The 17,429-nt window shown below is 49.2% G+C and overlaps 2 protein-coding genes across 4 annotated transcripts; both read left to right on the top strand.

Annotated features, from left to right (window-relative positions):
- Window positions 1-1,047: 1,047 nt before the first annotated feature.
- Window positions 1,048-12,615, top strand: FLCN (folliculin). Of its 3 annotated transcripts, none has more exons than XM_030229873.2 (12): window positions 1,048-1,218; window positions 2,583-2,861; window positions 4,023-4,169; window positions 4,815-5,036; window positions 5,611-5,771; window positions 6,505-6,596; window positions 7,300-7,490; window positions 8,047-8,160; window positions 8,544-8,667; window positions 8,919-9,050; window positions 10,330-10,435; window positions 11,180-12,615. In XM_030229873.2, exons 2-12 carry the CDS (start codon window positions 2,613-2,615, stop codon window positions 11,379-11,381), a joined length of 1,740 nt encoding a protein of 579 aa, XP_030085733.1. In that variant the 5' UTR covers window positions 1,048-1,218; window positions 2,583-2,612; the 3' UTR covers window positions 11,382-12,615. The 3 variants fall into 3 exon arrangements, with proteins under 3 accessions (XP_030085733.1, XP_030085731.1, XP_030085730.1); XM_030229871.2 differs by having other exon boundaries at window positions 1,049-1,330; XM_030229870.2 differs by lacking the exon at window positions 1,048-1,218 and adding an exon at window positions 1,361-1,520.
- A 647-nt stretch (window positions 12,616-13,262) lies between these two features.
- PLD6 (phospholipase D family member 6) lies at window positions 13,263-16,005 on the top strand. The gene is made up of 2 exons (XM_009092072.4): window positions 13,263-14,596; window positions 14,712-16,005. The coding sequence occupies exons 1-2, from the start codon at window positions 14,188-14,190 to the stop codon at window positions 14,948-14,950; spliced, it is 648 nt and encodes a 215-aa protein (XP_009090320.3). The 5' UTR covers window positions 13,263-14,187; the 3' UTR covers window positions 14,951-16,005.
- The last annotated feature ends 1,424 nt before the right edge of the window (window positions 16,006-17,429 follow it).

Here is a 17,429-nt window from a genome sequence, read left to right as displayed (position 1 = left end):
TTTCTTTAGTGTCTTTCTTGAGAAATGCTACTGCAGGTCCTTGTCTGAGATGGGCTTTGGGATTTTGGATGGAACACTTTTACTCTGAGGAACCTGGTCTAGTGAAGATGTCCCTGCCCACAGCAGGGGCTTGGAATGGGATGGTTCAGAAGGTCCTTCCAACCCAAACCATTCTGGGATTTGTGTCTGAGCTCGGTGTTTCTGTAAGAATCCATCTTGCTGACCATCTGGCTATTGTTTTAATCAGACATAATTATTAGTCCATGTATGGCTGTGCTTGGATCCTGAGGTGTGTCTTGTAGTGGGATCAGCAATAGCTGCTCTTTCTTGGGATTAAAGTACAAGTTTTACTCAGTTGAATAGTCAATGCTGTTATCTACACAAAAAGTTACTAGTTTTGTCCAGATTCGGGTATTTAAAGCTATTTAAGGGGCAACTCCAAGGGGCAGGGAGGAAAATGGTACTTTATTCTTTTGAAGCCTAATAGTTCATGTGGAATTTGGTTTAGCTTTCCGTCATAGATTCCTAGAGGTAAATAATTTTTTAATACTTAAACTTGATATCCTGAGGAGAAACAGGAGTAGTTTAATGGAAATGAAGAGCCTGAACAGGTTTAACTTGGGCGTTTGCTCCCCTGCCCTTCCCGGGCTGTACCTGTGCAAACACTTCCAAAGAGCCGCTCTATAAATCGGGAAACGACAATATTTTGAAGCCTTCATCTGCCATAATCTTCCATTCTAAGCAGTTTAAGGAATTAACACAGACGGTTAGGTGCTGAGTCTCCGACGGAGAAGTCGGGCCGAGGCTGCGGAGAACACGGCACCGCCCTGAGGCCAGGGAAAGTCCCGGGAAGGGGCTCTGAGGCAGCTGAGGGCGAAGCTCATTAACGTGGCACACTCCAACCCGGTCCGGGTCCCCGTAACGGGGCCGGTGCCGGTCCCAGCTCCGGCTCCTTCGGGGGCTCCGCCCGCGGCCACCCCGGGTCCCCTCCCAGAGCCCGCGGATCACGTGATCCACAGCGTGGCCCGTACCACCCTGCGGGGGGAGTGCGGCCCGTTCCGGGGGCGGCCCCTGCGGATCGCTGGCTGCCGCTCGTCCCTTCTCGTGTCCCCGATGATCGGAGACTTCTGCTCCGCTCTGCGATGTGACAGTTGGGCAGATGCAGCGCGAGAGGGGAAGATGCGTCTTCCAGATCTCCTCATACCCCCCTTCTTTGAGGTAATGGCTCCGCCCGGCCCCTGTGGACAGGGCGGCCCTGGGCCGAGCCACTGCGGCAGCCGGGGGTGGCGGCTCGCCGGGAGAGCGGCGGGACGGCCAGCTCAGTCCCGCGGTACGAACGGGCTTCTCATCTCTCTTTTCTACCTTGTTCTCCATCTTCTCGCTTCTCCGCGGCGGCGGCGGGCGCGCGGGCGGGGAGCTGTCTGTCCCTGTCCCCCCCCAGCTGGCGGTGGGGGTGGTATGGCCGGTGGGTCAGTCTGTGTCAGGCGCCCGCGGACACGGGACGGGCCGGGGGAGCCGCGGTGAGCAGGGGCTCCGGGCACGGGAACCGGGGCCGGGCCGGGGGTGACGGGACACGGGGAACCGGACACTGGACCCGGCGGGACAGGCCGACCCGGGTCCGGCAGGGCCTGAAGCGTTTGGGTCCGTGGGCGCTCAGCAGGGCCGGCCCGTTCCGGCCTGAGGCTCCGGGCACGGGGGTCTGCTCTGTGCGACATCAGCCTTGATCCAGAGGAGGCCACCAGGCTGATCAGAGGGGAAGAGCACTTGTCATTTGAGGAAAGCTGGAAGAATTGGGATTGTTCAGCTTAGAAAGGAGAAGGCTTCGGGGTGGCCTAATTGTGGCCGTTCAGTACCTAAATAGAACTTACAGGAAAGATGGGACAAGACTGTTTACAAGGGTTTGGAGTGACAGGAGAGGGGGGGAACAGCTTCAAACTGACAGCAGGGTTGGATAGGATATTGGGAAGAAATTTGTCCTGTGGGTGTGGTGAGGCCGTAGCACAGGTTGTCCAGAGCAGCTGCGGCTGCCCCTGGATCCCTGGAAGTGTCCAGCCTCAGGCTGGATGGAGCTTGGAGCAACCTGGGACAGTGGAAGGTGTCCCTGGCCATGGCAGGAGGTTGTATTGGGTGGTTTGCAAGATCACTTCCAACCCAAACCATTCTGAGATTCCCTGAACCTGTCCCTGTGATACTGGAGGTATCTGGGTATGAGGGATTGGTCCAGCCCCATTCACCCCCATGGGGGCTGAGGTGTCCTGGGTCAGCATACAGCATCTGGGCATGGCAGGTTGGGTTGCTGGAGGCCATCCCATCAGCAAACAGAAGGTTGGTCCTGGATCAGTGGAATTCCCTAGGAGGTGTAGGAGTCACCATCCCTAGAGGTGTTTGTCCACCATGGAAATACTGGACATGGTACTCAGTGCTCAGATCTGGGTGACAAGGTGGGGTTTGGTCACAGGTTGGACTCGATGGTCTCAGGCTGAGCTTAAGGCCAGCTGCTCCCGGTGGGATGCAGAGCAGCGCTGGCAGCAGTGAGACCCGGTGGTGTCCCCGTGCTGACCGTGGCTCTGTCCCTGCTGCAGGAGGCCTCGCGGCTGTGCTGAGCCGTCACTATGAACGCCATCGTGGCCCTGTGCCATTTCTGTGAGCTGCACGGCCCTCGCACCCTGTTCTGCACCGAGGTGCTGCACTCGCCGCTCCCGCAGGGCGCCGGCAGCGGGGACATCTCCGGGCAGAATGAGCAGGCCGAGGAGGAGGAAGGGGGAATTCAGATGAGCAGCCGGATCCGCTCGCACAGCCCGGCCGAAGGCGCCAGCGCCGACTCCAGCAGCCCAGGGCCAAAGAAATCAGACATGTGTGAGGCAAGTGGGGAAATCTGTGTGTGGGCATCCGTGTCCTTGGCTTGGCTAAAGGGCTCTGGGATTCTCTGATGTAAATTGAATTGTTTAGAGGCAAATAAAAATGTGAACAGCACTGGTTTTCTATGTGTCAGAAGGTCTCCAAGTCCTCATAAACTGCAAGCCAGCCCTAACTCTTATCCTAATGATCCATGACAAGAGGATGAGGGAGCTGTTGAATACATACACCTTGACAGGACCTTGAGGTCTCTTTAAGCTCTGTGATCTGTGATTCTCTTGTGGCTGAGAAATGTTTTCCTCATCCCTGAAGAGCATTTGCTTTGTTAGATTAGGTCAGATCATTTATTAATAGTAAGTTTAAGTATTGGTTAAGAAACAAACAAACAAAAAAAAGCAAAACCAATTAAAACAATAACAAAAATGTATTTTCTTAGTCATTCAGGGCTGTTCTGCCTGGAGAGCAGAAGTTTGTGTGGAGACCTTGCAGCAACCTTCCAGTGTCAGAGGAGCCTGCAGGAAATCCAGAGGGGGAATTTTCATCAGGAACTGCAGTGATAGGACAAGAAGTAGTGTGTTGAAACTGAAAGAGAGGAAATTTAGGTTAGATATATACTAAAAAAATTGTTCCCTGTCCGGGTGGTGAGGCACTGGCACAGAGAAGCTATGGCTGCCCCATCCCTGGAAGTGTCCAAGGCCAGATTAGATGGGGCTTGGAGCAGCCTGGGGTAGGTGACCCTGCCCATGGCAGGGGGTGGAATGAGGTGATCTTTAAGGTCCCTTGCAACCCAAACCATTCTATGATTCTCACGCTTGTTTTCTATCAGTACTTCCTCTGACATATTTATTATTTCCCCTCAGTGGCCAGTTTTGTTTGGCCAGTTGGTTTCACAGCTGCTGTAACTGAACTTTACCATCACCAACTTCTCAGTTGAATTAAATGGTGGAAAATGAGCATAAGAGCAGAGGAAGTATATCAGAGTTTTGTGTGAGGAGCTGAGTTCAAATTCTGACCCTGACTAACCTGCCTTGTCTTCTGAGTCTTTGTGTTCCTATCTGTGTGTGTAAATAACATTTTATGGTGTTCTGGAGGGAACAGTCAGAGCTCTTTGGAAACCTGAGGTACTGCACGCTCATTTATGGCTGGATTTGCTTTTCTGCCTTCAGGGCTGCCGCTCTCTTGCAGGAGGACACCCAGGGTACGTCAGCCACGACAAGGAGACCTCCATCAAGTACGTCAGCCACCAGCACCCAAACCACCCCCAGCTGTTCAGCATCGTGCGCCAGGCCTGCGTCCGCAGCCTCAGCTGTGAGGTACCTGCCTTGGGGGACAGGGAAATGCTCTCTGTGCCTCCTGGATCACTTCAAATCCAAGATATTCCATTGCTGCTCCTGCCTGCTCTGTGCAGACTGAAACATGCAGGGAACCAGGTGGAAAGGCAGGCACAGAAGTCTGTTTATTGCAGGATTGGTGATATTTTTTAGCTTGATCTTTGATGACCTCAAGGGTTCCTTCCTCTCACCTTGTGAGGCTAAAATTATGCCTTCCTTGGTTTTGTTCCTTATGCTTATTATTTGTCATTGTAAGATAACCTGGTTTTTGTAAAAACCTCTGAATGTGGTGTTGAGTGCCCTTTATAGATGATTAATATTCATCCTCTGATAGACATGAAGGAAAAACCTCACAGATTAATGAACATTTGTGTGTCAGGATCAGCAAAATTCCTTCTGGATTCTCAGTATTGTAGTTGAATGGGGCTGAATTCTTAAAATACAGGTAAATTGAAGGATTTGGAGTGTTTTTAGAATATCTCTGGAAGGCTGTTTGACCACACTTTTGGGATAGTATTGTAAAAAGGCTTCATTTATTCACCAAGTGGGTGTCAAAGTGCAGGGCGCTATTTAGTTGGTTACTCTGTGATGTGTTTAATGACTTTGGTGTGTGTCCCTTCCCTTCAGGTCTGCCCAGGACGTGAAGGCCCTATTTTTTTTGGAGATGAGCAGCATGGTTTTGTGTTCAGCCACACCTTCTTTATCAAAGACAGCCTGGCCCGGGGTTTCCAGCGCTGGTACAGCATCATCACCATCATGATGGACCGGATTTACCTCATCAACTCCTGGCCTTTCTTGTTGGGGAAAATCAGAGGCATCATTGATGAGCTCCAGGGCAAAGCACTGAAGGTGGGTCAGTGCACAGAGTCCCTGTGACTCAGTGTCAGTGCAGCATCATGATCCCTGATTGACAGCTGAGTCAAAAAGCTGATCCAGCTCATGACAGGAGGTCATGAAGATTGACACAAGACTCCAGGGATGTGTATCCCCGTCCCTGGAAGTGTTCACAGCCAGGTTGGACAGGGCTTAGAGCATCCTGGTCTCATGGAAGGTGGCAGGTGCCTGTGGCAGGGGGGTTGGAACAAGTGGATCTTCCCAACCCAAACCATTCCAAGATTCAGTTTCTGGGGATGTCGGAGGGAAGGAACAGGAATTGAAACACTCAGTGCTTTTCACAGGCTTCGTAGACAGCAGCTTTGTTACAAATGTAATTAAGTAAATCTGGGAAGGACAATGATTTTGGAGCACAAGTGTTACTTAATGATAGTTTCAGTCCTAAGAATAAGATGTCCCTTCCCTCTGTTTTCCCATGAGTGTGTGTGACACACCCTTTTCACTTGGTGTTTTTGGGGTTTTTTTTTGCCTGAATTTTGCAAACACTGAACCTCTTTGAGTCTGTGAGCTGCCCTTGCTGTGTGTGCAGGTGTTTGAAGCAGAGCAGTTTGGGTGCCCCCAGCGTGCCCAGCGCATGAACACGGCCTTCACCCCCTTCCTGCACCAGCGCAACGGCAACGCCGCGCGCTCCCTGACCTCCCTGACCAACGACGAGAACCTCTGGGCCTGCCTGCACACCTCCTTCGCTTGGTAATGCCACTGCTGGGCTCACCTTGGGCAGCTCCCTCCTCAGGAGGATGCTGCCATAGCCTGAAACAGTGGGAATGGGATTTGAATGTTTGGGTATTATTTTGTTTTTGAGGTAATGCTTAGACTTTGCTAAGTAGCGTCTGAATTGGAAGGAGCCAACATTGATGTCTTTAGGACGAAAAAATGTCTTTTTGCTGTGAAGTAATACTAATTGAAGCTAATAGAAGCCATGGCTGTGCAGATGGAAAGGTTTTGCATTGTGGAAGAAAGGAATAAAAGATGCTCCTGCCCCCCAGTGTGTTGCACCTGGAATTCACTTGTGACAGACCATGGTGGTTCACCTGGCAGTGCCCCTGTGCTGGGATCAGCAGTGTGGGAGATGCAGCCTGGGCTCTGAAGGAGTCCAGTTGTTCCAATGCCTGATTGGCTCATTAAACTTCTCTGGAAAGATGCCACAGGGAGGGTTGCAACACTGGCATGTGATTTGGATGGAGTATAAGCATGCTGCACAAAGAAATTGCAGAATGCTGGGATCTGGGTGACTTTGCGTGGCAGGTATTGTAAAATGGGCTGATAGTCCCACACTGAGGAAATCACAGGGATGTGCTGGAAGGTAGCACAAAGTGGTTAGTGCTTGGATGTTTTGTTTGACATCATGACATCACGTTTTTTACTGGATTTTTGCACCTGGCAAGCTGCATGACTCTGCTTCTCTTCCTTTCAATGTCTCCAGGCTGCTGAAGGCTTGTGGTAGCCGGCTTACAGAGAAGCTTCTGGAGGGAGCACCCACAGAAGATACCCTCGTTCAGATGGAAAAACTTGCAGGTGAGACAGAGGTTTCCAGAGCTGCAAAAACCTTTTGAGAATGCTTTGGATGATGAAGCACTGAGTCCTTTGATCAGCATCTTAAGCACAGCCATTGCTCATCAGCTTCACCTTCCTGGTAGTCTCGCCCCTCTGGACATAGCTCTGACAGGAATGTGAAATCCAGGCACCTCAAAGGCTCTCTGCACGTGGTGTTTGTCACTTGAGTAGCAGAGTTGCATCATCAAGATTATTGTTCTCTGTGGCTGGGCAGGCCCTCCCAGTGAATCTGTACAGCCAGAAGGATTTGTAATCACAACATACAGATTTCTTGCTTCTTTTTCTACAAACTTTCTAAAAGTAAAGGATCATAGTTTCTTTGGGTTTTTTTCCCCTGTGTTGAACTATTTTATTAACCATGTAGACTAGAATCTACAAAGCTTTGTCCATAATCTTTAAAACAAGAATAGAGAACATAACTGATCAAAAAATGTGACTTTCTGTTCTGTAGATGAAAATTCCTTCTTGACCCTTGAGTAGTTATTTTTCATCTGAATTAACACTTAAGTGTGCCTGTGCTGCTGCCAGTACTTTCAGTTACTGTGTTCTGAGCTCTCTCTTCCCACATACACCCAAAATCACATGGCTGCAGCATGTGAGCACTTTCCACTTTCCATTCCTAGAGAGCAGCAATTTTTATGACCCATCTCCCCCTTTTTTTTAGATCTGAAAGAAGAGTCAGAAGGCTGGGACGGTTCTGAGGAAGAAGAGAAGACTTCTTCCCAGCCAGATGTTGTGGAAGGGCAGGAGCTGTCCAAAAGCTCCCCTGAAACCTCTCTGATGCCAGATTGCAACAGCTGGAATGTGGCTCACAGAAGGTTGTCTGTGTTCCGCTCTCTCAGGCACATGAGACAGGTAACAAAGGCTGCAGAGTTCACAAGCTCTTTTCTCCTGATAATGTTTTTTTTTTTTTTAAAGATACATTTAATTCCTGCAATCTGCACATTGCCTGGTGCTGTGTTCAGCACAGGGCCTGCCCAGCTAGGAACATGATGTGAATTGCATCTCTGGGCACACTCCCTTCCTCACGTGGGCCTCTGGTGATCATCAGTCATGTGGGGTGGGGTCAGATGATTTCTCTCAAACTCTGCACTTTCCTTCTTCCCAGGAGCAGTGGCAGTAATTTAATACAGAGGTTCAGCAGCATCTGCAAAGCCAAGTAATATTTCCTTTTAAAAAAAGTGTTTCAGAGGGAAAAATAATTTACAAATAGAATAAATTATTCTGTCTGGATTTTGCTTTTCTCCTGTGGTTCCTGTGACCTAGCTGAGGAGGAAGGTTCATGTATCCATTCCTACTGTTCTGGTCTAGCCATTTTCCTACCTGTCACTCATGTTTTTAACAGAGCAAACTAGACATTTCACTCACATTTATAACCAATGCAGAATGGTTTGGGTTTTTTTTTTTCCAGGTTCTTGGGGCATCAGCATTCCGAATGCTGGCTTGGCATGTTCTGATGGGGAACCAGGTCATCTGGAAAGCTCAGGATATGGATCTTGTCCAGTCTGCCTTCGATGTCCTGCGGGTAGAAACCTTTTCCTTTGTTTTTTGGCTGCATATTTTTAGATGTATTTCTCTACTACTCCAGCCTTTATAATGATCTGCCCTGACATGTGATCTTGTGAAGAGTGTGTTCTAAATTACGTGGTTTTGAAAAAACAGCAATCAAAACAACCCAAAAAACAAAATCCCCTCAACCTCTGGATAGCTTGCTTGTCCTCAGTGACTGCCGGGGCTCTCAAGCTGAGTGGGTTACTTTGATCCCCCAGATCAGGAGCATCTGCCTAAGCAGTGCTCCAGGTCTTAGGCTGGAAGCTAAGCTCCAGGTTTAGCCCTGGAAGTCAGGGAGAGAACTGTAGTTAATTGTTGAATTCCAGAGTTTCTCTGGGCTGGTCTCCTCCCCTGCAGACGATGCTGCCCATCGGGTGCGTGCGGATCATCCCCTACAGTGACCAGTACGAGGAGGCCTATCGCTGCAACTTCCTGGGCCTGAGCCCACACGTCCAGATCCCACCCCACATCCTGGCATCTGGTAAGAGCCTCTTGCAGAACCCTCTCCCCTCCCTAGTCATGTTAAAGGACACTAGATTTACTCTTTTTTTTTTATATAAGTATTGGCTGCATGAAATAAAGCTTGAACCACTTCATTTTGTTTTCTCCGTGTCTCTGCCTGCTCAGTGACTGAAAGATGTGACACCTTCTCTAGGCAAAGCAGGGTCTGTAGCTGTGTTTTAGAATCTGGGCTAGCACAGCTCATGCTCTTTTGGGCTCTTGTTGCTGCAGAGTTTGCAGTCCTCGTAGAAGTCCGTGCTGCCACCCGCTCCAGCCTCTACCCAACCCTGTTTGATGATGAGCAGTCCCTCAACAAGTACGAGTTCCTTGTCACCAGTGGGAGCCCCGTGGCAGCAGATCGAGGTGGGTGAGTTGGAAGCAGAAAGAGCCTCTGTCACTGAGATTGAAAGAGCATCTTGATCTTTAACTGGTTTTCATGTACTGGCCCTGAAGGAGGTTTGGGTAGAAGCCAGGTCAATATTCAGCTGGGGTTCAGCTGCTCGAGGTGAGTTTCACCACAGATTGTTCAGTTATAAAAGATTTGCTCTACCAGATCAGCATTTTGCCTGTTAATTTTCATAAATGAGAAATGGATTCTGTAACATAGGTATAAGAAGAATTGTAGGGAAATTCTGTAACCCACAGTGAACACTTTGAATCCTGGGATACTCATGTGTTTATTTATTTATAAAGCTAACTTGTAAGGACCATGACATCACTGATTTTCTATGTTCCACTTGGTAGTCAAATATGACTGATAGAAAAATACCCAGACTTTTCTATTTAATTTTACCTACTTCCTTCCAGCAGTTGAACACTTGCTCCTAGAGGTGATTTGAGTCAGGTCCATCAGTCTTGTTTTTTCTGGGAAGTCTTAATTTAGATGAATTTGCCTCACTGGGTGTCTCAAAAGACACAGCAGATGGCTCATCCTTCCTCTTGGTCCCTGAAGACAGAGATGCAAAGCAGAGACTTGCTCTCTGCTCAGTGCTCTTCCTGTTGTTGATCCCACATGTATAAATATACCAGTTTATTTTCCATCCAGTCAGTGGCATGTCCAGAAACTTCTGCACAAAAATAGTCACTGCAAGGTCTTTTCTCCACCACAGCATCAAACTTACTAGGCCATGGACTGCTGGGAAAAAAGTCTCCTAGGGACTTCCAAAAAGTGGTCCAGGAATGCTTTGGGTTAGTTGCTGATTTATTTTTTCACTAAGTATCCTGGAACTGCCCTTAACAAGTGGAACATTAAATCAAGTATAAGTTTGGGTTAATATTTTTATATGTATGTTTGCATATTGTACTAAGAAGCATGAAGGTCTTTTCATAACCTTGTATTTTTAATGATCTTTTGATAAGGGCACCACAAAAGCTAAGCAGGAGTTTAAAAGTGGATCTGAAGAAAAAACAAAAAGGCCCCTGAACCTGTTTGGATGTCCCAGGGTCCTTCACTAAATTCCATGTTGCTTCTTAGATCAGATGTTTTTCTAAAGGGATGACCTTTAGCTCCTCTCCCATGGAAATGAAATCCCAGCAGGCCACTGGGGGATATAGTTAACAGTTATTAGTAGGAAAGGTGTAAGCAGTAACTTTTAGCTGTGTGTCCTCTTTTTCACCCTTTCCCTTTTTTCTGCTCCTGCAGTTGGCCCAACAATCTTGAACAAGATCGAAGCTGCCCTGACCAACCAGAACCTCTCTGTGGATGTTGTGGATCAGTGCCTTGTTTGCCTGAAGGAGGAGTGGATGAAGTAAGTACAGCTCTCTTGCTTTCAGAGGAGCAGCTTTGGCACTGCCTCTGGAACAGCAGCAGCAGAGTGCAGGACACACTTCAGTCAGGTGACTTCTGCTGCAGTTCAGTTGGATTTACAGGAACAAATTAATTAAGTCAGGAGTTAAGAATTTCCTACTCTAGTCCTAACTCTCTTTTTGGCTTTTAGCGGTTCTTAACCTTTATGCTTCAGTTCACACATCTGTAGGTTACCTGCATGACAACACCTCCTTGCCTCACCTAGGTTAGGAGGATTAGGGTGCAGATCCCTCTGTGCCTGTCAGTGTGGCCATACCCCGGCACAGCTGACACCCACACACATGCCCGGGTTCTGCCTTCAGGCACTGCATTTCAGAGGTGCAGGTAGCTGTAAAGGAAGACCAGTCATGTGAATAATTCATGGAACATCATGACTTTGTGAATTTACCTGAAGGCAGATGGGCACTGGATGTGTCTCCCAGTTGTCACAATTAATTGTTCTACTTTCCGCTAGAATGAAAAAAACAAACTAGAAATGTGGTCGTTATTACTGAAAATGAGTCATCTCCCTAACTAATCACCCTTCTTCATCAAAGCATGAGAACAGTTTCAATAAAACCCTGGTTGAAGCTTTTATTAACATTTAGTTGCAGTAGGTGCCAAGAGAAGCTCCAGTTCCTCCTTGTTCCCTGTTTGATGGCGTGTGAGTCCATTTGATAATGACAGGAATCTCTTGTTCCTGCAGTAAAGTGAAAGTCCTCTTTAAGTTCACTAAAGTGGACAGCAGACCCAAGGAGGATACCCAAAAACTGCTGAGCATTCTGGGAGCTGCAGAGGAGGACAATGTCAAACTTCTCAAGTTCTGGATGACCGGCCTGAGCAAGACCTACAAGTCCCACCTGATGTCAACAGTTCGCAGCCCGACGTCCTCGGAGTGCCGGAATTAAAGGGTGCCCAATGCCCTGCTGCCTTCAGAGAAGGGCAGGGACCCCTGGTTACCTCTGCTGAGCCTGCAGCTTGTGCTTTAGGTGGATAGTGAGGCTTTATCACTATTCTCCTGGTCCTCAAACCAACTTGAAGAGTGACTTGAGTCTTTTCTATTTGCTGTGAGCCTGGACTAATAAGTGCTAATCCACAGTGCTGCTGTCTCCCCAGGAACTCAGCTCTCAATCTAGACGTGCACATTCAAGACTAAAACACAGCAACGCTCAAAGAATCAGCTAAATTAATTAAAATCCCATCCTGTCCTCATTAAGCATCATGGTGTGGCAGCAGGCCTCACCTTTGGGTTGCTTGGCAGGCCTGTGACAACATCCAGAACTCCTGGGAGTGCATATGGTTAATCTCACTGAAATCCCACATAAATCTCCTCAATGCCTGAGAGAACAAGAACCAAAAATAAGAGGCACGTCACAGGGTATGGATCACAAGTAAATTATTTCAAACCACTTCGTGCTCAGATTTAAGAGACTATTTTCTGCTGTAGCATAAGTCAGGATATCCCATGGGAGTCCTGTCACTCCTCTTTATTTATTTATAATCTTAACTTGAGACGGTTTTAGCATTTGCTTTGGAAATCTTGTCTGGGAGGGCGAATTGTAAAATAAGAAGTCTCAAAATGCAGCCTGCTTGCCTCTCAGAGGGGAAAATACTCGCCTTGTTTTGCCTGTGGTTGCAGAACTTCCAGGTAATGAAGATAACCTCGCCAGGATAAGGTTCTCTTCTGTCTTTTTTAGCTTCCTAATAAAGCAGAAGAGATTCAACCTGTAGGTGCTCCCTTATATAACTCTATAGTAGCCATTTTTGCTTAATAGTTCCTGAAAACATTGGTGCATTTTTTAATTACCTAACCAGATATTCCTTAGCTGTTCTGTAAGGAATCTCTGTTTCTCTTGTGAAGTCTGGGGTTTATGTCTTTTCTTTTTGTTTTTCTGGATCATTATTGGGAACACTTGACGTTACCACAGATATTTTGAACAAGCTAAAGGCAGGTTTTTACCCAGGTGACCTTCTACACTCACTCAAGCTCAGAGAGGATGTTCCAGCTTGTCACAATTTTTCTGTTCTTATATATAAAATATGGAGGTTGATTTTTGTCTGGAACATCTGTAAAAAGGAGACAGGCATTAAATCTCATAAGAGCTATTTTTGTAAAATGAACAAAGCCTGGTTTTGTGTTTATTTTCTTTGTGTGTGTGTTTTGTGGTTGGGGAAAGCAGCAGCTGATCCACAGAATTACTGCATCCTTAGCCTAGATCTAAAGTAGAGAATTTAATACTGGTCTTTTTCTCTTATCTTTGTATTAGTTTCTTGTAGACTGACCTAGTAATCTTTATTTTAAAACTATTCTGGTCCAGTCCAGAGCTGTGTAACAGAGCAGGTGAGACATCGTTTGCCATTGAGACCTTCTTGATTGCTGAACTGAATTTGTCTTTTAAAAAAAACAGTTCTCCCAAGAAATCCAGCATCAAAACCTAACCTAGTGGCTCCTTCCAAAACAGCAAAAGGGTTGGTCACAAGGTCAAGCCTGAGGTGTTGCTTCTCCCTTGCTCCTGGTGAGTCGTGCAAGACGTTGATCCCTCTCCATCCTGACCTGAAACCAGGCTGTCATGGACAAGCAGACTCAGTTTTGAGCCAGGGCAAGGAAACCACTAAAACTTATAAAAATGCCCACAGGAAAGAAGGGGGAGAGCTGCTAAGACAGTGAACCTACACCCAGCTGTGCTTGCCTGCCAGAACACATCTGTACGTGGGATTACCAAAGGATTGCCTGGGCAGGTTCCTGCAGCTCGCAGGTGAGGCCGCAGGCGCTCCCTTTGCCATCAGCGAGAGCTGGAATGTGCACAACTTCATTAACAAAAAAATCATGTCTGCAGACATCTTTCACCACCCTCCTTCCCTCCAAACGATACGCCTCAGAGACAAACTGATTGAGGCAGGATAATTCTTTATTCCAGTGCGATTTCTGCCTGGCTGAGCAGCGTGTGGCTGGGAGCGAGGTGGGAGTGGTGAGTGCTGCAGCTGCCAGTGCTGGGTCACTGCTGGCTGCAGTTACAGACAAACCCTTTTGGTACCAGTTCTGCCACCCCTGTCCCCTCTGCCAGACAGGCTCCAGCAGCTGCTGGTCCCTCTCTATTCTGCCCTCATGAGACTCCACCTGCAGAGCTGCCTCTGGGGCCCACAACATCACAAGGGTGCAGAGCTGCTGGAGCGAGTCCAGAGGAGGCCACAAAGACGCTCCAAGGGTTAAAGTCTCTCTGCTCTGGAGCCAGGGTGGGACAGCTGGGGGTGTTCACCTGGAGAAGACCCAGAGAGCCCTCAGAGCCCCTTCCAGAGCCAAAAGGCTGGAGAGGGAGTTTGGATGTCTGGAGGGACAGGAGGGAATGGCTTCCCACTGCCACACGGCGGGGTTGGATGGGAATTTGGGAAGGAATAGCAGAAAGTGTTCCTGCCACTCTGGCAGGGGTTGGAACTGGATGATCTCTGAGATCCCACCCAAACCATTCTGTGATTAAAGAATGTGCTGCGTGTTCGCAGCATCCGCTGCAAGGGCTCGGTGTGCGGGGAAGGGTTCGCTGTCAGGGTTTCAGTACCTGGGGAGGGGTGAGTGTTCGGGGAAGGGTCCAGAGCCCGGGGCAGGGTCGGCGCCGGGATTTGGGAGCCCAGCCCAGCCCCGTGTGGCGGCCGCTCCTCCCCGCCGGCCGCTCCCGCCTCCGCCGCGGCTGCGCGGGCCGGGCCGGGCCGGGCCGGGCCATGAGGGCTGTGGGGGCCGCGCGGGGCGCGGCGCTGGCGGCGGCGGCGGTGACCGCGGTGGCGCTGGCGGTGGCGGCCTGGCTGCGGGCCCGGCCCGTGCGGGAGGTGCTGTTCTTCCCCTCGCGGCCCTGCTGCATCGAGGCGCTGCTGGCCGAGGCGGCCGAGCCCGGGGTGCCCGCCCGGCCCTGCCCGTGCCCGCTGCCGAGCGGCGACACCGCCCTGAGCCGCCTGGTGCGCCGCCTCCTCTCCGCCCGCCGCTCGCTCGACCTCTGCCTCTTCTCCTTCTCCTGCCCGCAGCTCGCCCGAGCCGTGCAGCTCCTGCACCGCCGCGGGGTCCGCGTCCGCCTGGTGACGGACGCGCAGTACATGGGGCTGCACGGCTCCCAGATCGGCCGCCTGCGCCACGCGGGTGAGCGCTGCGGGGCCGGGATGGTCCCGCACGGCGGCCGGCCCTGCCCCGCCGCGGGCCCGGCCAGCCGGAGCTGTGTGTCACAGCCCCCGTGTCTGTGTCTGTGTCTCTGCAGGGATCCAGGTGCGCCACGACCAGCACAGCGGGTACATGCACCACAAGTTCGCCATCGTGGACCGCAGGATGCTCATCACAGGCTCCCTCAACTGGACCACCCAGGCCATCCAGAGCAACCGGGAGAATGTGCTGGTCGTGGAGGACACCGAGTACGTGAAGGCTTTTCAGGAGGAGTTTGAAAGGATTTGGGAGGAGTACAATCCTGCCAATTACAGGTTTTTTTCCGAAAGGCAGTAAATGATTGAGCTGCTTCACAGGGCTAGAGGAGCCTGGTAACACCCACAGAGTTTATTATTATGTATAGACATCATTGTTTTGTCCATCTGGGTGTAACTTTGGTAAATGTCTCCAGAGAAGTGAAGTGTTCTCTGCCCTAAAATGCCACTGATCCCTTGCTGTGGGTCATTGCCGTGCTAGAGGGAGTGACACAAGTGTTGGGTTGTGAGGGTGACAGAGCTGCATCCATATGCGTTAAAACTTCGGGCAGGCTCGTTGCTGTGCCCTGGTCCAGACCAGGTGTGTTCCTGCAGTGCTGAGAATGTGTTTCAGTGGTAAAAGGAACATTTTCCAACTCGGGATATGGAATGGAATTGTAGCCAATTCCAAATGGAATTGCAGCCCAAGGGCTCCTCTACACTGGTAAGGAAGGGGGAGATTAGAGGCCTACAGCAGAGTTAAGAGTTTCTATAGATTAAGTGCCTTGGTTACATTTCTTGTTGGCATTAATTGTTGAAAGTTGGTAAAAGGAAATTCCTGGGAACTTGCAACAATTTTTCATTTTTAATTGTGTACATGTTTCTTTTGGGTAAAGGCTGGCAGAGCTCTGGTGTAAAAGATGAGCACAGATGGTAATGACAGCTTCTCTTCCAGCAAGGAAGTGTAGGGAGCTCTGGAAGGAAATGAAAAATGGTTCTTTGGGATCAGGGTTTATCTGGAGAGCAGACATGGCTGGAGTTGGGTCACCCACTTCAGGTGGGCTCTGGAAAGCCCACCTGGTTCTTTTGGGTGTTGGGACACCTGCCATGGTCTGTGCCCTCGCCTGGCAGCACCAGCCTGGGGACAGCGAGAGGAGGGAGGTGACATCTCTGTCCCCACAGCTCAGTGTGGAACAAAGGTGATGTAAACCTAAGAATTTCAAACCCAAAATAGTGTCTATGTAAGAATTGTTTTATACTGACTAGAATGTGCCTTAGAATCTCTCAAAATGAAAAGAGTTTTTTATATTCTGTTACCATTTTTGTTACCAGTAGTGCTGTGAATGGCACTGTTAAATAAACCATTTTCACAAAAAACATGAACAGCCTCATCTGACTTTTGCATTCCAGTTACTGTAGATCCTTATTAAGATATTTATGATCCATGGACATCCCCAGATTTTAGATTTGTTCTGAGAAAGTTTGCATGGGGGAAAGAAAATGATGTTACCTGTATGGAAGCATAGGGAAGAATGACCTAGGGAAGGTCATTCTCCAGTAAATCCCATTCAGCAGCACTAGATTTAAACTACTTAAAATAAATTATTGCTGTTAGAGTGCTGCCTGTTGCATTTCCTATGTGAAGTGCTGCTATAAAAACAAACATCTCCCTTTTCATGCTCTGACCTCTGCCCTGTTCTTCCTTCTCTTTTTAGAAATAAACCCGTCACACACGGCATGCAAAGGGTGGTGCAAAAATAGTTTATTACCATATAGTTAATGTAAAGTTAGGTAATTATATTTACAAAGTAAAAATGATCAGCTACATCCAGGGGAGCCTAGCATGTCACACAAGGTTTGTAAGGAATAAATACAGTGAGGAAAAGTGACGTTTCTGTTACAGTGAGCAGTTGATCAGGAGTGGTGGCTCTTAAAAAAGCACTGGAATAAACTGGGAGTGGAAGGGAGAAGAGAAGGAGACAGGAACTCACTCAAAAGGAGAAACAGGAGCCTTCCACACCCTTCCCCTTTGCTGGGGAAAAAAAAAGATAAAATGATGTGTGAGAGCCCTGAGGCTGCAGCATCCCAGGGCTGCCTGGGTCCTGCTGGCCCTGCTTGGCCACAGCACAGCTGGAGCTGAGGGCTGGCTGCTCTGTCACATCATCACAGAAACAGCTCTGGAAATGGCTCCTTCACCCTCAGGGCTCTCAGTGCCCCGGGCTGTTCCCAGACAGTGTCCAGATGTGACTCAGATGTGTCCCCACCCTTGGTCAGTCGGGTGAAGCTCTGCCCTGACAGAGCCAAGGCTGAGCTGTGGCGAGGCCACTGGAGGAAGACTGGCCATCAACACCTGAACTGCCACATCAGACACCACCCTCAGCCTCACAGAGCTTCCTTCCCTCCCCCCAAACCTCCATCCTTCCAAATGATTCTTTAAACTCTCAAAACATCCAGAACTCCAGGAAGGTGGACCCGGGCCAAGCCGGAGGATTCCTGCTTCCTACTTACCACAGTCTCCAGTACTTGACATGCTTTGCTTTCTCTAGGTGAGAACAAACAGTGAGCACTCTTGTCCTGCACACAGGGTGAAGAAAGCATGAAGAAAATAATGCTAATTGCACCCATTATTCATTCACCAGTTCAGAGCCAGCTGGGTTAGTTCAGCTGGTACCTCCAGTAAATCCCACACCCTCAGTTTCCTCAGCAGCCTCACACTGGGGTTGTTGTTTCCCTGTGTCTGCAGCGGTGCCTTGGCTTTTCTTCTTGTAGTTCCACTAGTTGGAAGTTACACAGGGAGTTAC

Source organism: Serinus canaria, chromosome 14 (genome assembly GCF_022539315.1).
Source record: "Serinus canaria isolate serCan28SL12 chromosome 14, serCan2020, whole genome shotgun sequence".
NCBI classification, from domain to species: Eukaryota; Metazoa; Chordata; class Aves; order Passeriformes; family Fringillidae; genus Serinus; species Serinus canaria.
The sequence above is the reverse complement of the archived record's forward strand: the minus strand, read 5'-3'. Positions and strand labels throughout refer to the sequence as shown.